At 42.4% G+C, this 25,086-nt stretch overlaps 1 protein-coding gene across 1 annotated transcript in view; it reads left to right on the top strand.

The window, feature by feature from the left end:
* The window catches only part of LOC122817037 (transient receptor potential cation channel subfamily C member 4 associated protein), a gene marked incomplete in the record, with an annotated part of 2,826,501 nt that overhangs the window by 1,826,118 nt on the left and 975,297 nt on the right, over positions 1-25,086 (top strand). Inside the window, 1 exon segment of the mRNA XM_044090168.1 lies at positions 11,250-11,381. Coding sequence (XP_043946103.1) covers positions 11,250-11,381 — 132 coding nt within the window.

The following is a 25,086-nucleotide window of genomic DNA, read 5'->3' on the forward strand; positions in this document are numbered from 1 at the left end:
AGCTGAACACAATTCAGTGGCAGACTACTTGAGCAGATCAGATCCAAGACAGACCCTTACGAATGGATTTTAGAGGTGTTCATATTTGAATGTGCTACTGAGAAGAGCCCAGAGACCTGTTTAACATAACATGCTAACCTGTGTCCAGAAGTTCCAGATTTGTCCCAGAACCAGGACTAAATTCCTGGGAACAGTCTTAGACTCAGTCCTACAATCTCTTTCTTTGTATCTCAGGAACATACTCCGCAAACAGGCCATTATTGTAAGGGTATTTGAAGTTCCTGGGCTAGATGACTTCTTTCATTCTAATGATCCATGTAGTAAAACTGCACTGTTGGTCACAGGAACAGAAGTCCCAATAAACACCTATCCCTCTCCTTCCCTTCTTAAAAAAGGAAATCCTATAGTGGGAGCAGAATTTCAACAATCCAGGTGCTCCCAGCTCTCTGAAATAGAGCAGACCCTAACGGACTTTGGACAGGTATCAGATGAATCAGCATATCGGTATAAAGGAGCCAGCAGTTATTCTTTTATTAAAAGCCTTTTAAGAAAAACTGATTCACAGACACGTAAAGAGTCTAGCAGACAATGCAACAGTCATCTGGTACATCAGCTAGGGATCTCACCCCCATAGCTGCTTTATATGCTAGGTTAAGACGATCTCAGCAGAACTCCCCCAAGTGAATGGATGTTGAAAAGGGAGGTTTTTCTAGACCCGATACATAGCTGGGAGTGTACCAGAAACTGACACTTTTGCTTCCTCAGAATATAAGCAACTCAGCAAGTTCTGTTTGAGAATCCCACAGAAAAAGAAAGATGTGGAGAGTGGATATCTTCTCCTTCAAATGGACAGACTTCTCTTTCTGTGCTTTTCCACCAGTATTCCTCATCCCCAGTGTATTACAAAAAGTGGGATCAAAGAGGCCAAAAATTATTTTAGTAACTCCCTTCTGTCCCAGGCAGCACTGGTTTTCCCTCCTCCTGGCATTCAGCAAAGGAAGAACTGCCTTTTCCACTTCTCCTGGATTTGCTGACCCAGAAAAAGGGGTCTGTCATCCATCCCAACCTGAAAATTCTGAAGTTGATGGTTTGGGTGATTGGCTGTTGATTCCACCCATACAGTCTTTTTCTTAGGATGTCTTGTCTATCCTTAAAGAGGCTAGAAAACAGTAGCAGTAAAGTAATATGTAGCTAAGTGAAAAAGATTCTCTATCTGGTGCAAAGCTAATGGTTTTCAACCAACTAAGGCAGGAGTTTTGCAACAGGTCTGGAGTTACCTCTCCCTTCTCTACAAGAAAAGATTGTCTTGTTCTGGCATAAAGGTCCACACTTCTGCTGTCTCTGCATGCTTTCCTTTGTCTTTTCCAATTTTATGCTAACCTTCGGATTGCACCTCGGACCATCCAGAGAGGAACCGACAACTTCCTAGGATTTAAATTGTTCTTGTAAACTTGCACTGTTCCCTTTTGAACCAGAAGATTTAACCCCTGTCAGATTGCTTACATGGAAGACTGCCATGTTGCTAGCACTCACTTCAGCCAGACATCTCTGGGTTGCAATCCCTTATTTACAAGGAGTCTATTCCTAGCCTTTCACAGGGGCAGAGTTACCTTGAGATCTGTAATACCCAAGGTGGTGTCAGGTTTAAGCACCAACTACAGTGCACATATTACAGTTGTGTAGATGACATACTGTAATTGTAGATGTTCAAGTAGATCAGTGTTGCAGTACCCTTTTCCACCCTCCGTAAGCCTATCTTGTCTTTCTTTAGTCTAGGTTTGGGGTGAGTTACGCTCATTTCCACCCCAATTTCTTCCCCTACTGCTTTAGCTCATGGTTTCAGACTGACAAGTAGGACTTATGTAAGCCATGCTCCACCTTAGTACCACTGTACTACAACGATCTTTGAAAAGAAGGTCCTGAAAAAGGCATCTGCCATTGTTCCTTTTATACCCCCTGACATAGTGACTTGGGCAGCTGAGGACTTGTCAGCTGTGGGATTGTGAAAGACTAAGGTGTTTAGGCTGCAGTGGGCTTTCAGATGTTCATCGTGTTATACTGCTGCAGTTATTACATTTGGGTTATCCTGCCATCAGGCGGTCCCACAGTCGGCCAGAGTTCCAAAGTCTTGGTCCGGCGTCTGTTGCTGTCACTTCTTCCCTGACGTCAGTGCGCCAGGGGTATATAAGATGCATCCAACGCCATTTTCTTCAGTCTTTCTTGCCGCGCGGTGCCTGAAGCAGAAGCAGTTCGCAAGTGCCGGTCGGCTGACTACTGAGATTTTCGAAGTCGAATTTCAGATCCGAAGTCTTCAATAAAGCTAAGTACCCCATTGGGGAAACTTTTTTTCTTGCCTCAGACCGATGTCAGAAAAAGTTAATAATTGTATTTCATGTGGGAAGCAAATACCTCATAAGGACTTCCACTCTTACTGTATTCCATGCCTAGGCCCTGATCACGATGTCACTAGTTGTCGGTTTTGTGCTAGATTTAACAAACGCACTATAAAAAGACGTTTTGATTTTGCTTTGCACTGCTTTGGCCTTAGGTTCAATTATACTATGCCGTCGGATCAACCGATGACCGCAATACCGAAAAAACGCAAGGACAAGGATAAAGACAGGCATCTGAGGCCCAAAACCGACAACGAAACCTCTTTTAGGCCAGTCGTCGGTTCGCCGGTTCTCAGTGAGGCGCTTTCGCAGCCCCTGACACCCACTACCTCAAGGTGTTCAGGCTGCAGTGGGCTTTCAGTTCTCCGTACTTCTACACTGATACACTTCTACCATCTCTAGTTAATGTTAAGACATCGACGCAACTGTAGTTTCCTGTCTCTGTCGTTATGTTTTAGCCTTTCTCCTTCCTGTTTCTAAGAACTGTGGCTCTGTTAGGTATCTAATTTAATTTCTTGGGCATTTTTTTGTGTTATAGCTATTTCTTTGGACTGGAGTGACCATTCTACCTTTGTGATAATCACTCTAGCCTTTTTCCTTTCTCTTTCTCTGCCTTAGTTGAAATACTATGAGTTTCTTTCCCCTTTCTTGTTTGAGGGAGTATGGCTCTATGACTTTAGGAGGTAGTATGCTTCCTCATGTCTTTGTGGGCATGTTTCTTAGTTTCTGCCTGTGTTCCAGAAATAATCAGGCATTTTTTTCTCCCTCAGGATTTTTCCAGTCTTTGTGGACTTTGGATGTGCTTCTGCTGTTCTCACTGTCCTTTTCTTTTTGTCTAGCCTCTGCATGGTTAATTATATTGTTTACTCAGGAGACTGTCAGGATAGCTATTGTGGTTTCCTGGTCTTGTTCGGAGTGCTAGGAGATGTTCTTTGTGTTTCACTGCTGCAGTCATTACATTTGGGTAACCCTGCTGGCAGGTTGCCCTCAGTCAGCCTGAATTTCAAAGTCCTGGGTCCTGTGTCTGTTGTCGTCGCTCCTTCCCTGACGTCAGGTCGTCAGGGGTATAAAAGAAGCAGCCGACGCCATTTTCTTTAGTCTTTCTTGCCGCGTGGTGCCGGAAGCAGAAGCAGTTCGCAAGTGCCGGTCGGCCGACTCCTGATATTTTCACGTTCGAATTTCAGATCCGAAGTCTTCTATAAAGCTAATTAACCCCATTGGGGAATCTTTTTTCTTGCTTCAGAACTGATGTCAGAAAGTTAATAATTGTATTTCTTGTGGGAAGCAAATACCTCATAAGGACTTTCATTCTTACTTTATTCCTTGCCTAGGCCCCGATCATAACTTTCTGAGTTGTCTGTTTTGTGCTAGATTTAACCAACGCACTATTAAACGTCTGTATGATTTTGCTTTGAACTACTTTGGACGCAGGTTTAATTATCCAGAAATGTCGTCGGAAAACAATCTGACTACCGGAGTTCACAAAAACGCAAAGAAAGACACCCGAGGCCCAAAACCGACTACGAAGCTTCTCCTAAGCCAGTTGCCGGTTCGCTGGTTCTCAGTGAGGTGCCTTTGCAGCCCCTGACTACCGCTACTTTAGAGTCTCAGGCCGCTACCGACTCCCACGTGGAGTCGACCATGCCGCTGGAAACTCAAGGTATTGAAGCCTCGGACGCTAATCCTTCAGATGGGTCCGGAGCCGCTGAGCAGGCACTGGCTTCTGAGGGTGTATTCAGACCCAGCCATCTATACATTAAACCGACATCAAAGGCAAAGACTAAAGCTCCTTCACAGGCAAAGAAGCAAACTCAAGAGCCACGTGGACAGGCCTCCATGCCCAAAAAACAGATGCTCAAAATGGCTGAAGACTTGATTACCTTGATCAGGGGTTCCCATCCCCCTCCTGATAAGAGGCCTAGGCAAGAGACTGACTATGAATCTTCAGATCAGGTTTCCATTTCTTCTGATCAGGAATATTCTTTTCCCCCCATGAGGATTCTGATGCTGTAGAATCCATACCTTCAGCTTCTCCTCCTGAGAACTTTTCCTTTGGGGAAACCTTACATACCATGAGGGAGCATTTCCACTGGGAGAGCCAAGATTTTTCAGAATCTAAAAAGAGGCTCGGGATTTCCTGTTACTGCCTCAGCACAAGCCACTTGCCATCCCCCCTGTGTTAAACATTGTAGATGATGTGTTTTTGGAGCCTAGCCTTACCCCTGACTCCTTACCTCCAGCTCCTGTTAAGCCTGACAGATATTACTGGGTACCTGACTCACATAAATTCCTTTTTAAAATACTGCTGCTGACCCAGAAACCATTTCTCAGGGTCCCAAGGGAGTTAAGGCTTCCGCTGCAAAAAAACCTACCCCTTCTGACAGGGAAGGATTCTAGGGCACTGGACAGATGGGGAAAAAAGGTTACACATCTGCTACCTTGGCTTATAAGGGCCTTAAACTGTCAGTTTCATATGCTCAAATAGCAACATGTGATGTCATTGCTTAAACAGAAAATGTTGTTAAACTCTGAATGTGCAGAAAACAAGGAAATGCAGGATATTTTGCATGCAGCCGAACAAGTTGGAAAGCATACTTTGCAATGTGGTTTTGATTCTTTAGAGGCCTCCTGCAGGGCTGCAGTTACAGGTTCTGTAATTAGAAGGCATGCTTGGTTAAAGGAACAACATCTGCCTGATCATGTTAGTTAAATTATTAGATGCACCTTTACAGCGTGATACTTTGTTTGGTGTTAAGGCAGAAGAGGTGTTAAAGAAAATGGAGGACAAGGCTAAATCTATGCAAACGGTCAAAGATTTCTTACAAGTACAGCCACCTAGGTTTAGTAGACACTGGCCAACAAAGAATTGGTCCTTTCCTGTGTCAGACAGACCTCAAAGGGGCAGACCCGGGCACCCTAGAGGCAGATCCCAGGCACAAGGTTCATACAGGTAAAAGCAATGAGGTGCTTCTACCTCCAAAACTGGAGAAGACAAATCACAACCTTACAGGAAACAGCCCCAATGACTTCCCCCTGCCTGCACCAAGCACTTATTACCTGGCAGCACCCTTAGGGGGAAAATTAGCACTTTTTTCTCAAAATTGGCACATTGTAACCCAGGACAAGTGGGTTCTACATATCTTGTCGCAAGGCTACAAGTTCCATTTCCATACCCTGTCAAAGGCAAACAGCTGGCCAGATCTGCCAAAAAGTCAATGGGCAGAGGCAGAAAAACAAGTCTCATCCCTCATGGACAGGAGGGCCATTCAACAAGTGCCAGAGCAAGAGCGGAGGCAAGGATTTTACTCAAGACTGTTCTTAGTGGCCAGAAAGGACAAGACCTGGAGGCCAATACTGGACCTATCGATTCTGAACACATACCTGGATATACCAAAATTCAAAATGTTGACTTTGCAGCAGCTTCTGCCCATGCTGGGCAAGAACGCTTGGCTTGTAACTTTAGACCTAAGAGAGGCATACCTGCATGTCCCAGTCAGACAAATATGCAGAAGATACCTCAGATTCAAGGCTGGCTCAGTGCATTACCAATTCTCTGCACTGCCCTTTGGCTTATCTACTGCGCCGAGGGTCTTTACAAAGTGCCTGGCACCAGTAATTGCATTCTGCAGACAGAGGAATACAGATATACCCTTACTTGGGCGACTGTCTAATTCAAGTAGAGAACAAGGACATCCTTTTACAGCATCTGGCGTTTGTGAAAAAACGTCTAACATGCCTAGAGTGCACAGTCAACGAAAAGAAATCAAAACTAATACCCTCTCAAGAGATAATATTCCTGGTGCAAGCTTAAATACAACTGCCCAGATGGCTTATTTCACGCCAGACAAAAGCAACTGACTACCCATTTAAACATGTTCACAACAAAGGCCCAGTTATCAGCAAGAAATATTCTGCAGGCTTTGGGCTTCATGGCATCCTGCATCCTATTAATTCCATATGCAAGACTGCGTATGAGGAAACTTCAGTGGTACCTAGAAAGTGTTTGGACTCAACATTGCCACAACCTGGAAACCATAATTGCTCTCATTCCCTGCCTGCAACAGGAGCTTCAATGGTGGGCAAAGGCTTGTCACCAAAACAAGGGATAGCCATTCACATTACCCCCAGCCAGGCAGACACTAACAACGGATGCATCAGATTATGCCTGGGGGGGCCCACATGGCAGGAAGATGCATTCAGGGAACATGGACCTCAAACCAAATGCATCTACATATCAATCAGAGAGAGATGCTAGCTGTTCAAAATGCCATGACAGCCTTCAAGGACCTATTTCAACCAGGACAATTACTGATAAAGACAGACAACACCACGGTTATGTGGTATATAAACAAGCAGGGGGGCACACATTCTTAACCGCTTTGCAGACTAGCTATGACTTTGTGGGGCACAGCATTGACTTACCAAGTGCATCTGCAGGCACAATTCCTGCCAGGAAGGAAAAATACTCTGGCAGACGAACTAAGCATTAGCCTCATGGATCCCCACGAGTGGCAGCTCGATCCACAAGTCTTCAACATAACAAGGAAATGGGGATGCCTGGACATCTATTTGCCTCCCCTCACAACTACCAACTAAAGAGATTCTGCACAAGGATTTATCACAGACAAGCATGGAAAGTGGACGCCCTATCCTTCAGCTGGAAAAACCCATCAATATATGCCTTTCCCCCTCTGCCTCTCCTCCCCAAGGTACTCCTAAAGGTCAGACAGGAAAAGCCAAAGATGATTCTTATTCCACCAGACTGGCCCCGCCAGCACTGGTACCCAATATTAAGGAGCTTGTCTCAATGCCCAGCTTGACCTTACCTGAAGTACCACATCTACTATACCAGCAAAACAATCAGATCCTGCACAGCCAGCTCAGAACTTTAAACCTGGCAGCATGGCAAATAATGTAGTCATACAAAACACACCTCTTAGCAAAGCTGTGATGGATGTCATTTTGGAAGCCAGAAGGCCTAGTACTAGAAAATTTTATGCTGGAAAATGGAAGAGATTCTGTGCTTGGAACCAGGCTCAAGGAACAGATACAACTGTGCCAAATATTTCTCAGATTTTACAATACTTAACTGAGATGCTGGACAAAGGCCTATCTTTCTCATCTATTAAAATTCATGCCTCTGCCGTTTCGGCCCATTACAGTGCAGAGCCACCAATCTTTTCTCATCCCTTATTAAAACAGTACCTCAGAGGAGCCAAAAATTTTAAGGCCTCCAAGGAGATCACCAATGCCTGCATGGGACCTCAACTACGTCTTGGAAAAACTCACTCTGCCTCCCTTTGAGCCAGCTGCTACTGCGGATATAAAGGTTTTATCTTGGAAAACAGCTCTGCTCCTAGCAATAACTTCTGCAAGACGAGTTTCAGAGCTACAGGCACTCATGGCTGTGGAACCTTTTATCATTTTTTATCCGGACAGGGTCTCCCTGAGGGCAAACCCAACATTTATGCCTAAAGTGGTGTCCAGTGTGGCTCTTAATCAAACCATTTATCTGCCAACTTTCTATCCAAATCCACAGAACAAGGGGGAAAGGATTCTACTTCTTTGGACGTACACAGACCGCTTAGATTCTAGATTCTACTTGGACAGAACCAAAGTTTTCAGAAAGACAGAACAATTATTAGTGGCATATGCTGCAGTATCACAAGGAAAGGCTATCTCAAAGCGGACTATTTCAAAGTGGGATAGGCCACTGCATTAGTTTCTGCTACTTATACCATGGCAAGCCAGTGCCTAAGGGCATTAGGCCACATTCCACCAGAGCTGCAGCCACTTCAGCAGCCTTTCTCAGGGGAGTACCAACCAAGGACATTTTAGAGGCAGCTACTTGGAGTTCAGTGCACACTTTTACAAAGCGCCATCTGCCACTCTACTCTAAATCCAGGGCAGGCTTTCCCACTGCAGTTCTGCAGGGTCTCATAGCCGCTCCTAATTCTGTTTAGCTCCAGCCTCCCAACCATAGCTTTGGGAATCTACCCAAATGTAATGACTGCAACAGTGAAACACGAAGAACATAGTACAGTTGTGTACACTTACCATAAATGTAGATGTCAGAGTGTATTCACTGTTGCAGTCCAGGTTACCCAACCGCCATTCCCCCTTTTCTTCTGATGGAACCCATCTTTCCTTCTCTGATTTATACAACATATGTGGTGTATTTGCTTGTGGATGAAGGTAAAGTTTATATTGCTGCATGTAATTTTATATATAGATATAAATTTTGGCTACCCTTTTAAGGGGGCACCTAACATCTGGGGCAAGAAAAACTAAAGAAAATGGCATCTGCTGCTTCTTTTTTACTCCTGACTACCTGACGTCAGGGAAGGGGCAACGACAGCCGACGCAGGACCCAGGACTTTGGAATTCAGGCCAACTGAGGGCAACCTGCCAGCAGGATTACCCAAATGTAATGACTGCAATAGTGGAGACACAAGAACATCTACATTTATGGTAAGTGTACACAACTGTACTTTTTCTGGTTTTCAGGTAGTGCAGGTTTGGGTTTCAGGACCTGCTGGGACCATTGATCCTGATTTCCAATCACCCAGGGTCTCCTGGAGTTATGCCAAGATTTGCTTTGCATTGCTACCTTATTGGGACTTCAGTTTTGTTGTAGCTGTTGTCTTCTAAAGGGTGAACTCTTGTAGTTTTCATTCCTTTGTTTACCATTTCTGCTTGCTAAGCTGTGTTACTACTGCGTGAACTAACTTTCTTTTCCTTGCTCATATAGATAGCTGTGCCAGTTCACTCAGTGTTTGGTTTTCTTTCTGATATTCTGTGGTTCCAGATTCCTCTTGGTTTCAAAGTGTTTTTGTTTCTTGGACTTTGCCTGTCTTGTAGTTCTGGATGTAGTCTATGGGAACTTTGTTTGGGCTATGATGTCTAGCTTGTGCTAATACTGTTTTTTTTTTTTTTTGGGGGGGGGGGGGGTTCTATCAAGGTGGAGACCATATACTAATGATAGCATAGTTCCCTGGGGAAAGGTTGAAAGGTTTATTACAACTTGCCTTTCAGACTTCTATTCCTTGTTCTGTTTTTTTTTTTCATTCTAGCACTATCATTGTTTGCTTGCTTCGTTAATTTTCTGTTGAGGGCTTACAACCCTCATTTCTGGTTGAGTTATGTTATTACTTCCAGTTTAGTTTACTCTGAAGACTTGTTGCCAAGTTCCAGATTTTTCTAGATACGGTTTACAAGCCTATTCAGTCACTCCTTTGATCACATATGGTCTGCAATCTAGTAGTAGGCTTTTCCTACCCATGGTCTGTTATAAAAGTTTTCTTAGTGGTAATACTAGTATGCTTTTTTTTTTTTTTAATTATTATTGTGAAGTTTTCCATTCTAGATGTCTTTATATGTTTTGCTGCAAGATGGACTGGAGCCAGATCTTATGGCTGGATCCACCTTTCCTCCAGCTGCGTGTGATTGAGATTTATTTCAGATTTCCACTATGCTTGCAAGGAATTTGGGTCTGTTATCTCTATTAACAGCTTAGGTAAATTGCAAATTTTATCTGCAGTCTTTTTTGGTTGCCACCCAGTAGTGTTTTTGCTGGGATTCTGATCGTTAGGGGAAAATGGATCAAGCTCTGTCTCCCACAAAAGTTCTATATTTATAGTAATGTTAGATATGTAGGACTGTAGTCCATTTTCATCTCCACCTCCAACATCTTCCCCCTGCCTTCAAATATCCTGTTGGATTTTGCGTCTTTAAGTTCTGTGTTGTCTTTTTGATGTGGAGTTTGGTTTTGCTACTTTGAGTTTTTTGCTGTCTTTCTTTGTATTTTAACTTCTGCAGGTCTTAATTTGCACATTTGTTGGGCAAGGATAGTTTGTTGGCTTAGGAAAGCTTTAGATGCCAAGCTGCTGAAATCCTGCTGGGTTTGATTTCTGTAGGTAGAGAAAGATTGACTCCAGTTCTATACATTTGTCATTGTGGTAATAGGATTAGTTGTGCACTGTAGACTTTTACCCACCATTTCCAAGTCTGTCAGTTATCTTTTCCCCCATGCATCTTTTCAATTTATAGGGAGTTGGAGAGGTCTCCCTTTCTTTACAGGATTTTCCTTTCAGGGCAGTTGGTGTTAGCCAACAGGTCCTTGTTGTGAAAGAATCTGAACATGAACAAGTCTTGAATGCTGCCACAGGACTTAAGACCTCTCTCACTGGTGATTTCTTACTAACAGAAGTAGTAGGTGGTGCAGGTTGCTGATGCCTTTGAGGTGAGGAAGACTAACTATTCTCTTGAGTTTTGTAGTTCTAGAAGTCAGGTCAGAAGAATGGCCACCTGTTGCTTTTTGTATGGGAAAGAAAATGTACTGCAGTGGTGATCCTCTCATAAGTGTGTTTACCCAACCATTCTTTGTGGTCATTTTATTGCATATTCAACACCATTGCAAACTTTGCAATTTTTCTATGCCTCTTCTGGTGCCTTAATCCTTTTTGGGAAATTGAAGTTCATGCATTTTAGAATCTGTTTTATTTTGTGCACAACCCTTTAAAACCGAACAGGTATCTTATCAGTGGTCTCTTTGAGTTTGCATCCTTTTACCTACACTTGATGTTTACAGAATTTTGTGTTGAATTTGATGTGGTGGTAGAGGATTGAATGTGGAAATGTTGCCTATTTACTTGATCCCTTTAATACAAATCTTAGATCTAATGAATTTGCAGGCTCCACCAAAAATGGAGTTCATGAGGGTCTACTTTTTAATGTAATTCCAATTTAGTGTTTGGTAGCACAGTTAACTTGCAGATCTTTATTTATATCACATTCTGATTGATAGGTGAGCTGATCTTTAGCAGTGTTAGGCTTAATTGTTTATCTATTCCACAGGTGCACAAAATGATAGCAGAGTACAAATTGATCCCTGGGCTGAATAATCTTTTTGACACACTGATCTGGAGAAAGCACTCTACATCGAACATTGTGATGCATGGGCATAACCAGAACTGTGACTGTAGTCCAGTGAGTAACATTTTTTTTAAACATTTATTAAATGACATTTTAGACTGCCTGAAAATCCATTTAAAAGGAAGAAACTTAACTGGTTTGACAGTTGGTACTTTGTTTAGGCATAAATTGTGTACTGTTATTACTTTTGCTAAGTGTGCTTGGCTTCGAGTATGATTAAATTTTCTGCGCTTAAAATTTTGGTACTTTGAGTATGGTCCATAACAGCCCTTTCCACCATTTCTTTACTAGGGAATGCTGATTTTTAACTTGTCGCATTATTAGGGGTATCAGCATATTTTATTAGCTGTAAGCGTGAGTAAACCAAATGTGAATGAATGCCAGAGGGTCACATTTTTAAGATTTAGCCAAATGTGTGTGTTATTTATCTAAGTGTAATAGTGTCAGTTTGTGTTTAGTTTTAGTGCTTATGCTTTTGCAACAAGAACAGTGTTAGTCACTTTTTTGATAGTTGTAACGATGCATCTTTTTTTTCATCTCTTTTATTTATGATTTTGTCCAAGAGTAGGAAACATTTGATCTAGGAAAAAGGTCCCCAAAATACAATTTTAACCATTCGAGCTTTGTATTGACAATCTTTTTAATGTTAATGCTCTGCACCCCCCCCCCCCCCCAGTTTTAGCATGAACAAGCATAGATCAACTGCTGCATTGCAGTTTTTTTTTTTTCAGTTTCAGTTCATTGTTGGGGTGCTGTATACTGTAACTTGGAAAGTGGAGCACAGGATGTTGAGACTAAACTGAAACTGCTTTCTTGGAATTTTGTTGTGGTACTTCTTTCTCCCTGAGCTAAGAGGTGATGTGTACAGTAGTTTTCTGCGCAAGTTTCCTTCAGAAGGAAGAAAGCATTTTGGAAAGCAGCTAAACTAGGAGTTTGTAGTGTTCAGTCCTGCAAAACAAATGTGCTTGGAAAGATTGTGTGTCATTGGACGTCAGGCTGCAATGGTTAAACTCCAGCCAGTTGTTGCCACTTTGCAATTTTTGTCCTCATTATTAATACCAAAAATACCCTTAGAACGATTCAGGAAAGATGTTCACCCTCAGCTCATGAAGGATCAGTGGGTTTGGAGCCCACTCAATGTATGGGTCTGAGTAAAACTCAAGGCCTCAAAAGGTCTGCCCAGGTGCCGTCACAGTCCTCTGAGAATTCAGACAGCCCACTGTCTGATCTTCCAAGGAAGCAGATGTGCAAGCGGAGCCACAAGGATTCCTCATCAGAGTCTATTACAAAAAAACTCTGGTGATAGAGGGATTCCCTTCAGTCTTTCCCCTGAGGATGCTGCCTTTGAGGTTTTAGAGCTCATTCACCAGAGGGTAGTTGGTCCACAGACAGCCTCCCCCATGAAAAAGTCCTGTTTGATGAAGCTTACAGTTCGACACCACCACCACTAGGGTGCTTTTTCCAGCAGAAAGTCTCATTGACTTGTCCAGCCAGAAATCATGGCAGGAACTTAATTTATGTGAGTCTGTACCTAGAAAACCAGACAGAATTCTGTAGCCATGATAGGACAGGCAGTAGTGGATGAAGGGTTCCTTGGTAGATTGCATTATTGTGTCAGATGCTACTCAGATGGAGCTGAATTGAGGATATGTCCATGGTTTATCTGCCCAATGAAGTGAGGGGATGGATAGGTTAAGGAGGTGGACATATGCTTAAGCCAGTGTTGCATTTAGTACCCTGGACTGTACGACCCACGTGAACAGATTCCAGAGGGATCTGGCCGAGCAAGGTTTTAGTCTCTGAAAAGACCCCCCCACACCTCCACCCCTCGGTTCAAAGAAAGATTTGGAAACCATCTTTAATACTATACATAACACAAATCTCTTGCAACTCATGGACAGTACAGCTTGTGGAGCAACCCAGGCAATGGGAATAGTGTTTTAAGAGATGTCTTGCCTGGCTCTGCTTATGCAATTTTGTGGATAATTTTAAAGGGTCCTTTGCCAGTTCCCCATATGATGGTGCCTGTTTATTTGGTCTAGTGGTTAAGGAACACATGCAGAATTGTGATCAGGAAGCAAAGATGCTATCTGCCATCAAAGATTTGAGAACCCTCAAAGTCCTTACAGCCAGAACCAAAAGGGATCCAAATCGTATTTAGGAAAATGTAAGAGTCATCCTTTCAACTCAGTTTCTGACTGCAGTGATCAAGGCAAAGGTGGCTCCTTTAGATGCAGAGGTCGTAGGGCACTGCAAAACCATGGATATTGCTGGCTATTTTCTGACTGGCAGCAGCCTAGAACCTGAAGGCTTACTGGACTGCTCCCCTCTGGAGGCAGTTGGGAGTCGTTTATGCATTCACTCTCATTTGTGGATGGCTGTCAAGTGGGACTTCTGGGTAAGAGGGATAAAATATAGTGGCTATTAACATACCTTTTCCCACACCAGGCACCTTGGCCACCCCAGATGTACCACCCCATATACTAAAAGCAGTCATGAGGGGAGATAGGGTAAGAGTACTATTTGAGATTGTTTTTTATTCCAAAAAAGAACAAGGACATCAGGCCAATTAAAAGACCCTGTTCAAAATGGTCACAGTACAATCAGTTCTGCTATGTGTTCAGGCAAAAGTCCAGATGTGCTCTGTTGATCTTCAGGATGTTACTCATAAGGAATGCCCCAGCATCGGGGAATTTGCTGTGCTGCTGAATAGGAGCTAGTCATCAGTTCAGAGCCCTCCCCTTTGGTCTCACTACAACCCCCTCTGTGTTCAGCAGTGCACAGCCATAGTTGCAGCCCATCTATGGCTCTAGGGAACCAGGATGTTGCCAAATTTACACAGTTGGCTGCCACTACACTGTAATCTCTAATGATAGTCAGGCATTAACTTCTCCAGCTTTGTCTGTCCTTGGAAATCTTGATTAAGGAAAAGTAGTTTTGTCAAATAATTTCAGATCAAGCAACAATAAAACTGAGATAAAACTACAGAGTAATGAAGTGAAAATGAGATACTGGCACTTTCCCACCTACTTGCTAAAAAGAGAATAATTTAAGGAATGATGTAAGGACTGGGTAGCAGAAGTTCGATAGCTATTACAGAAAATAGAAAACTTTTTTCAGAAGTGATAGCTAGTGAGTAGGATAAAGTAAAAATGGAGTTTAAAATGGAGTATAAATAAGAGAGCGAGATGGTTAAGAAGTTATGGAAATTTCTAGGGGTTGACAAAGGTTAAAAGTATTCCAGAACAAGGGGAATCTCTCAGAACAAAGACGCACAACTGCAGAGTGCTAAGTACAAAGTAAGAGTATTTGGATAATATGCACAAATTTAGAAAGACTGTTCTTAGGCAACTAATTTATGATAACTCCAGTGCACAAAGATGTCTATTAGAAAGACTGGGGCAGCAGAAAGTGGAAAGGGTGGTCTCCAAACTTATGGAGCATGTAAGAGGAAAAAGGAAGAGGGAAGCAGAATGTAAGAAAATGCTACTGTTGGTGGATCTTGTTGCAGAGGAAACAATCGACTGAATAAGCTAACATTTTGAGTAGGGTAGTGGAAGCATTTGCATTCCCTGATAAAGTAATGTTAAATAGGAGGGATATGTAAAGGCTCAGAGGGAAGTGGAGAGGGTTTCCGTCTGATAAGTTATTTTTGAACAAAGCAACCAGGCCAGGGTGCCCTCTTCCCCTTTGCTATGTATTTAGAGCGATTGGTTAAAAAAACAAAAGAAAAAAGTGGGACTCAGCAATTCAAGGTTATAACTGGTTTGACGATCAATAAAAGTTGGCTTATTTGCAGATGATGATTTATACCTAATAAATCCAGAAAAGGGCATCATTGTTGTGGAACATTTTGAGACCATTTAGAGTGTTTTCAGGATGTGAAGTTAATGAAGATCAAGTAAAAAGGTATACCTGTTATGGTTCAGCAATACCCATATTTATGGGCAGACAATAAGATGAAGTGTTTGTGTATGTGTTAAAAAGGCTTTTGTTATGGCAGCTAAGGATATGTGGGAAGAGTCTAAAAAGATGATACAAAAACTGAGAAACTGGAAGCACTTGTTAGTGAATGTATTTTAGTCCCTTTAGTTTTATTTACAGATCAGCCATATTTTTATCAACCCGAGAAGTTGAAGACAATAAAAAATAATTTAAGTAATGTATTTGGGAGGGGAAGAGGGTGGTATAAGATGATCCTTCCAGTAGAAAAAGGTGATTTAGGATTAGACTATTTGAAGAGAGATTTTAGAGCTACACAGTTAAGGTTCACTTAAAACACAAACAGAAGGCTTTAATCCAAAGGAGCAGGAGATGATGAAGCAGTGTTAATTCAATAAATAAGAAGACTGTGGGATTTTGGCTGCAGATCCTAATAGCAACCACACAGAATAAAGTAGCAGAAAGTATTCCAAGAATAAGCCAACATAAGAATAGAGAAAAGGAGATTGTACCAATTGGGATGGCTGCAAGTAGAGTTCAGAAAATAGGCAAGAGGGGGCTGGAATGTACTAGAGGAAACTGGAAAGGAACCCAGGTATTTGGGAGCAAGTAACTACAGAGGGAAAGGTAACAGAGTGGGATGAGGCCCAATAGACATTTGGACTGTAGAGTCTTTACTGCCTTCCCCACCCCAGGGATTGATATTGAAGTATAGCCAAAAAGAAAGGGATAGGCGAAGCATATGTGAAAGACCTGCTCTGGTAGAACTTAATAGTTGAATCTAGAAAAAAAAAGCTGCTGTTAAAAAGGGATAATTAGTAGGGCATGTGAAATATTGCATGATAACTGTAAATCAGTCAGAAGAGGTTAGAAAAAAGATTAGAAAATCAATTTACAAGAGAACAGTGGGTGGGCTTGTGTCCAGAAGGTTTAGAATTTTTCTTGGAAGTGTTTTCATAGCAAGCAGACTTCCAAAAAAAATTCCTTGGGTACATAGCAAATGTTGGAGGTGTGATAGAGAAGAAAGAAGCAACTGGGAGCATTTTTTTGTTAGAGTAGCAAGTTGGCAGATTTTAAAGATTCCCTTTAGAGTAACTATCAGAAATATTAGGTGAGAAAAGGCCTGTAACTAAGGAAATGTTTCTTTTGAGCTAGGGCACAGAATCTGAATTGCATATACTTAGTAAGGCCTTGTTAAGTTTGATTTCCATTTTCTAGTAATTGGTTTTTCGCAGCCAAAAGAGTTGGAGTCTAAACCAACTGTATTTGAAATGTTGAATATTGTAAGAATGATAAAAGAAATGGAAGAAAGGCACAGAGAATAGGCAGGGGACTGGAATTTATTGAAGATAACTTGCAAAGAAACCAAAGAATTGGAAGCAAATAACTAGAAGGGGAAAGGTAATAGAATTGGGAGAAGCTAAGAAACTGTGTGAACTGCAGGGTAGTGAAAGACCTACTCTGGTACAGTTTTTAGTTGAATATAGAACAAAAGCCCCTGTTAAAAAGGGACAATTAGTAGGGCACATAAAATGTTGCATACATAGGAATCGGGATGTTAGAAAAGATTGGGAAGAGAGATTGGATAATCAGTTCACAAGGAAACAATGAGAGGACATATGTCCGGCTACAGATATGCAACAAACTATTTTTGCTTAAAAATGTTTGCATGGATATTTTTTTTATACCCCAAACAGACTCCAAAGAATTTTTCCTCCGGTAGATGGTAAATGTTGGAGGTGTGATGGGGAAGGAAGAGGTAATGGAGCATATGTTTTTAGAGTAGAATGAGCTGATACGTAAAATTCTATGCAGAGTACTCTGTCAGAAATATTCTGTGAGCAAATGGATGTAACTAAGGAAAAAATTCTTTTGAGCTGGGATACAGGATTTAAATTGCCTAGACATAGTAAGGCCTTGTTGAATTTAATTGTGGTGGCTGCCAAATATATATGTATATGTGTGTGTGTGTGTATATATATATATATATATATATATGTGTATATATATATATATATATATATATATATACACACACACACACACACACACACAAACACACTAGAAAATAGAAAACAGTCTGTTTTTGAAGTGAATATTGTAACAGAAATAAAAGAACTGGATGTGGGATCTTTAGAAAAGGGTAGGAGCAAATTGCGTAGAAAAAATGGAAGTTGTGGGAATAATACACTCGGAATAATGTTTTGGAGGAGAGAGATTTACTGGAAGGAAGGAATTGAGCAATTTAATTTTGGATTGATTTTATAAAAGTGCATGTGTGATGTATAACATTTGTAACTGAACTTGTTAACAGTTTTTCTTGTATATAAATGTATGCATTTGTCTTAAAGTGATTATTCAGTAAGTGTGTTAAAAATGGAAGAAAGATCTTTAGACGAGAAGGAGCAAATTACATAGAAATGAATGGAAGCAGTAGGAACAATACATGCCATGTGTTCAGAAGGACGAATGAAGTTTATGGGAAGGAAGGAAGTGAGCAACTTATTTTAATGTTGGACTGATAGTTATAAAGAAGGAAAGCAAGTGATGAATAATTTATGCAAACAGAAAAAAATGGTAGCACTGTTTTTTTTTTCTTTTAATGTATGTGTGCCTATATCTTACATGATAATTTAATAAAGGTGTTTAAAAAAAACAAGGAAAAGTCAGTATTACAAGCTACTTGGATCTTTCGGTTCATATGCTGCCAACTGGATACAGCTCATTGCAAAGTTTTCCCTCCCTCTGGAGAGGGCCCACGTCTTGCACTGAAGGTGATCCTGCATTGAATTGTGCAACAGAGATCCCCTGATGTTCTTCATGTTTCACTGTTGCAGTCATTACATTTGGGTTATCTGCTTGCAGTAGCCCTCAGTCGGCCTGATTAACAAAGTCTTGGGTCCTGCGTCAGTTGCTATCCCTTCTTCCATGACATTAGGGGTATAAAACATGCAGCCGACGCCATTACATAAGTTTTTCTTTCCCCAGATGTTAGGTGCCCCCCTAATGGGAAGCAATTAAATATAAAAGTACAATGATATACCTCCAGCAAAAAAACAAGTACACCAAAAAGGCTTTTAAGCATAGTAAAGGAAAGTAGAGGTATAGCCAAAAGAAGTTAGGGGGCTGGAGGGAGGGTAACCAGGACTGCAACAGTGAATACACTCCAACATCTACATTTATGGTAAGTATACACAACTTTACTATGCTCTCCGTGTTTCACTGTTGCAGTCATTACATTTGGGTAGATTCCGAAAGGTATGGTTGGGAGGAGAAATTTAGACTGCAGTGGCAAAGCCAGCTCTGGATTTAGAGAAAATTGGCAAATGATGATGCTTGGTGAAAGTATGTACAGATCTCCAGGTAGCAGCTTCTAGGATGTCCCTGGAAGGAACGCCTCTGAGAAAGGCTATAGAGGTAGATGCAACCCTGGTGGAGTGAGGTCTTATCCCCTGGGGATAGGTTTTCCATGGTGCTTATAGCAGAAATTAATGCAATGGCCTGTCCATTTACAAATGGTTTGCTTTGAAATAGCCTTCCCCTCTGCCTCTGCAGCAAATGCCACCAGCAGTTAAAGTATCGGCAACATGTAATTGGACTGCTTAAACAGAAAATTATGTTGATTCCTGACTGTGTGGAAAATAAAGAATTGCAGGATTTAATGCATTCTGCTGAACAAGTTGGAAAACGTACTTTGCAATGTGGTTTTGATTCATTAGAGGCATCTTGCAGGGCTGCTGTTACTGGGTCTGTGCTCTGAAGGCATGCTTGGCTTAAGGAACAATCTTTGCCTGATTATGTTAAAGCTAAATTGCTAGATGTTCCTTTAAATCAGGACTGCCTGTTTGGCAGCAAGGCTGAGGAAGTTCTTAAAAAGATGGAAGATAAAGCTAAATCTATGCAAACTGTTAAAGATTTTTATTTTTACAGGTTCAGCCTCCTAGCTTTAGTAGGCACTGGCCCTCTATGAATTGATCCTTTCCAGCCCCTTCCAGGTCTTCTCAAGCCAAACCCAGATGCAGCAAAAACCCCAGGTTTCAGTCCCAGCGGACACACAGAACTAAGCAGTGGGGGGGGGCCCTCCATTTCCAAATCTGTGAATGACTCCCCCCTATGGTCAACTGTCTCAATGACTTCCTTTTAAAAATTCCAAGCACTTATCAACTGACTGCCCCTTTGGGGGAAAGATTGCTCTTCATGAAAAGAATTGGAAACTCATTACCCAGGACAAATGGGTTTTAAATATAGTGTCCCAGGGATAGAGATTTCACTTCCACACGTTGCCAACACCAAGCGGGTGGCCAGACCTACCCCCAAATCAGTGGGCAGAGGCCCAAAAACAAGTAATTTCTCTCTCAAGCATTGGGGGCTATTCAACTGGTACCAGAAGAGGAAAAGGGACAAGGTTTCTACTAGAGACTTTTCCCAGTACCCAGAAAAGACAGTTCATGGCGTCGTATCCTGGACCTGTCTACTCTAAACACCTTTTTGGAGATTCCAAAATTCAAGATGCTGACTCTTCACCAATTACTTCCTATGCTAGGCAAAGATACCTGGTTGGCAGCACTAGATTTAAAAGAAGCATACCTGCACATCCCAATCAAGAAATCTTTCAGAAGATACCTACGCTTCAAAGCAGGCTACACGCACTGCCCTTTGGTTTATCTACTGTGCCCAGAGTATTCACAAAGTGCCTAGCTCCAGTTATTGCATTTTGCAGGCAAAGAAGTATTAAAGTATACCCATACCTGGACGATTGTCTAATTTAGGCAGAAAGCCAGGACATACTTTTGAATCTGGTCTTTGTACAAAGGGTTCTAACTTGTCTGGGGTACACCATAAACGAAAAGAAATCACACCTGGTACCCTGTCAACAAATTATATTCCTGGGAGCAAGCTTGAATGCAACTTCCCAGATGGCTTACCTCACGCCAGAGAAACAAATTAATTTGACAACCTACTTCAAACAAGTGGCCACAAAAACCCTGCTATCTGCAAGACAAATACTGCAAGCCTTGGGGTTCATGGCCTCCTGCATTCTTCTAATTCCATATGCACGACTGCATATGAGGATACTACAGTGGTATCTAAAAAGCCTATGGTGTCAACATTCTCAGGATCTAGAAACAATGATTCCTATCATACCTTGCCTACGCCTAGAGTTCCTTTGGTGGGCAGAGGCCTACCTCCAAAACAAGGGACTGCCTTTCACACCACTCCCTGCCGCCCAAACCCTAACAGATGCATCAGACTATGCATGGGGAGCTCACTTGGCAGGGAAGTGCATTCAGGGCAAATGGAACCCAAGTCAAATGCACCTGCATGTCAATCAAAAAGAAATGTTAGCTGTACAGAATGCTCTGACAGCCTTCAAGGACCACATTCTTCCAGGACAACTAATGGTAAAGATGGACAACACCACTGTTATGTGGTACATAAACAACCAGGAGGGTACGCATTCTTACCCCTTCTGCAGACTAGCCATGGCATTGTGGAACACAGCCTTGAGCTACCAAGTGCACCTACAAGCTCAATTCCTGCCAGGAAAATTAAGTACACTGGCAGACGGACTAAGCAGAAACCTCATGGACCCACACGAGTGGAAATTGGAACCAAGGGTTTTCAACATGTTGGCAAGCAAATGGGGGAGCCCAGATATAGACCTGTTTGCCTCTCCCCACAACTACCGATTGGACAAATTTTGCACAAGGACTCCCCACAAACAAGCCTGGAAAGTGGATGCTCTGTTTTTCAGCTGGATAAAACCTATCAGTCTATGCCTTCCCCCCTCTGCCTCTGCTCTCCAAAGTACTACTAAAAATCAAACAGGACAAACCAAGGATGATTTTGATTGCTCCAGACTGGCCGTGCAAACACTGGTACCTTCTCCTGCACAGTGTGTTCATGGTTATCCCCATGGCGCCTGCCTCAGACTCCTTCCATGTTGTCTCAGCAGGAGAACCAGATTCCTCACCTTCATCTTCTAACACTGAACCTTGCAGCCTGGCTAATTACATAGTCTCTCCTTTAGCATCCCTCAGTAAACCTGTGATGGATATCATTTTAGAGGCAAGGAGGCCTAGTACTAGAAAATCTTATGCTGAAAAATGGAAAAGATTCTGTGGCTGGAACCATTCTCTAGGGATGAGCACAGCAGCGCCCAATATACCTCAGATTTTACAATACTTAACTGAGATGCTTCACAAGGGCCTTTCTTTTTCTTCCATTAAAATCCATGCCTCAGCCATTTCAGCTCATAACACAGAACCCTCCCCTCTTCTCTCATCCACTGCTCAAGCAGTTCCTCAGAGGGACTAAAAATTTGAGACCACCCAGGAGAGCTCCAACCCCAGCCTGGGACCTTAACTTTGTCTTGGAGAAACACTCTACCTCCTGTCGAGCCAGCTGCTACTGCAGACTTAAAACTCTTTTTCTTGGAAAACAGCTTTCCTTTTAGCAATCACTTCAGCTAGAAGGGTATCTGAATTACAGGCCCTTATGGCAGTGGAGCCTTTCATCATCTTTCATGCGGACAGGGTGTCCCTCAGAACCAATCCATCCTTCATGCCCAAGGTGGTATTCATTGTGGCTCTTAATCAGTCCATTCATTTGCCAACCTTCTTTCCCAATCCACAGAATAAAGGGGAACGGATACTGCATTCCTTAGATGTGCACAGACAACTTAGATTCTACTTGGACAGGACTAAACCTCAAAAGAAATCTGAACAACTGCTGGTGGCATTTGTTGCAGGGGCAGATGGGAAGGCTATTTCAAAGCAAACCATTTCTAAATGGATAAGCCATTGCATTCATTTAGTCTATAAGCACCATGGAAAACCTATCCCCCAGTGGATCAGACCTCTCTCCACCAGGTCTACGTCTACCTCTACAGCCTTTCTCGGAGGCGTCCCTACCAGGGACATTCCAGAAGCTGCTACCTGGAGTTCTGTACATACTTTCACCAAGCATCATTTGCCAATTTTTTTTAAATCCAGAGCTGGCTTTGCCAATGCAGTCTTGCGGGCCCTTATAGCTGGCCATAATGCTACCTAAATTCCTCCTCCCAACCTTAGCTTTGGGAATCTACCCAAATGTAATGACTGCAACAGTGAAACACGAACATAGTACAGTTGTGTACACTTACAATAAATGTAGATGTTGGATTGAATTCACTGTTGCAGTCCTGGTTACCCTCCCTCCAGCCTCCTCACTTCTTTTGGCTATACCTCTACTTTCCTTTACTATGCTTAAAAGCCTTTTTAGTGTATTTGCTTTTTTGTTGGAGGTATATCATTGTACTTTTATATTTAATTGCTTCCCATTAGGGGGGCACCTGACATGTGGGGCAGGAAAAATTGATGTAATGGTGTCGGCTGCATGTTTTATACCCCTGACGACCTGACGTCATGGAAGAAGGGACAGCAACCGACGCAGTACCCAAGACTTTGATCAGGCCGACTGAGGGCTACCTGCAAGCAGATAACCCATATGTAATGACTGCAGCAGTGAATACACTCTAACATCTACATTTATGGTAATTGAACACAACTGTACTATCTAGTCTTCTAGGCTTTGGTCCTCATGGCATCCTGTATCCTAATGGCCCTGTTTGCCCATTACTAAATGATAGTTGCAATTATTACTAAAGATTAAATTGTCTCTTAACTCGTCATCTCGACCCCCCCCCCCAATCACTGTGACATACATGGAACATTTACATTGCTAGATCTCATCCCCATTGTTCATCTTGTACTTCTGCTTCTGAAGGCGGGTGTTACCACAGATGCTTCTTTATTGGGTTGGGGGCATTTTTTTTCTTTCAGTGTTTCAGATTCTGCATGAAACATTTATCTTGGTAAATGTAAGTGTTTTGCTGTCTGGGCTACTTTGCAGGAAGTAAACCCTTTTGAAGTTTCAGTTCCTAATGTTTTACAGTTTGTGTCCACTGTTTGATGTGGGAGCCAGTTTTTCAACCATGAAAGTCCATTTCATAGGTTCATAGGTTTATACTAGGCCATTTATAAGCCTAGCCCAAAGTTATGTGGCTTACGCCACCCCTTATGTTAGAAATAATGTGCCCATTAGTTTGTTGTGCCTCTGTCCAGCAGTGACACAGAGATGATTCCCGGGGTAAACCTACGATCTCCCATCCACCGGTCAAGATTTCTCTTGAACAGAGCCAGCGAGGTGCTCTGCCTCACATGGACCGGGATTTTATTCCACAGCATGGGGAGTCTCTGGGTGATAAATCTATCCCTCCAGCACGTCCTATTTATATCCGTGCTAAGGTTTAAGTCACTTGCTCTAGTGGTTCTGGTGGATTTGGATTTTTGAGGTGGAGCATGTCCATTAATTCCGGGTTGGTCATGGCCTTGTATGTCAGGCACAGGTCACCTCTGAGCAGACGGTATGCAACTGAATAGAGTTGGAGTTTCTTCAGTCTGGCAGTATATGACAGGTTTTGGAGTCCCTTTATCCTTTTGGTGAGGAACTTTTGGGGTCTCTCCAATTGCTGCAGGTGTCGGGTGAGATACATCCCAAACGGGGCATTGTACTCGATCATTGGTCTGATAAGTGAAGAGTACAGGGGAACAATGACCTCACTTGATCTGGATGTGAATCCCTTCATGATCAGATGGGCAATATAGAAGGTCTTTCGAACCACTTTAGCAACGTGAGTGTCAAACGAGAGGCCACTGTCAACCTGGGTACCCAGGTCCCTGATAACCTCTTCTGTGCTTAGTGGGTTGCCATCTATATGGTAGCTTGGGGTTACCTTGTTTTTCCCGAAGGGTATGACTATACACTTTTTTGCATTTAACTTCAGGCCATGGCTCCGGCACCAGCTATCTGTTTCCGTGAGACCCCTCTGAAGGATATCTGTGTCCAATGTACTATCCACTATGGCACCCAGTTTGCAGTCATCCGCAAACTTTGTCAGCCATAGTCCTCCTATGTTTGCCTGTACTTCTGAGAAGTAGATGCCGAACAATAGGGGGCTAAGGACTGAGTCCTGTGGGACACCACTTGTAACCGGCTTGGAGTCTGACATGGCTCCAGCAACTCTAACCCTGTGGGTTCTGTCCTTTAGCCAGTTTGCAACCCATCTTGTGACATATGGGTTTACATTTAAGCTGGTAAGTTTCTCTATGATACCCGAGTGGGGTATTGTGTCGAAAGCTTTTGCAAGGTCAAGGTAGGCTGTATGGACTGCCTTTCCCTCATCAATGGTCTTGGTAACTGTTTCGAAGAAGTCGACCAAGTTCAAAAGGCAAGATCTGCCCTTGACAAAGCCAAACTGGCTTCATTTTCCTTCTACAGACATGCTCCAGCATCTCATAAGCTTCTGTAAAGCTTTTTTGTGAGCAGTCTTTCTCCTTAAGCCTCCACTGAGGCAATCTCATCCTCCTTGGACCTAAATTGTGTTGAAAGCCTTAACATAATCACCCTATGAAATGGCTTTTTCCAATTCCTTGAAGTTCTTTTCTTGGAAAATCCTTTTCCTAGTGGCCTTCACTTCAGCTAGGAGAATGTCAGTGCTATATGCCCTTTCTTCTGTCTAGACATGCCTGATTTTTTCATAAGGGCAAGATTTCCTTCAGGACTTGTTTATCTTCTGTTTTTTTTTACCTGATCATTTCAGCAAGTGAGAGCATACTATTTACACACTAGATAACACCAAATTGAAGGACCCAGAGTTATTTTTTGTCATTAGCAACCAATAAGCTGAAGAAGAAAGTATGCAGGGTAACACTGTCCAGATGGCTATTGGACTGCATCACCTTTGTTTTATACCAGTTGTAATAAGTTATATAAA

Source organism: Protopterus annectens, chromosome 12.part0, assembly GCF_019279795.1.
Source record: "Protopterus annectens isolate FY-2018-M chromosome 12.part0, PAN1.0, whole genome shotgun sequence".
Taxonomy (NCBI): domain Eukaryota; kingdom Metazoa; phylum Chordata; order Ceratodontiformes; family Protopteridae; genus Protopterus; species Protopterus annectens.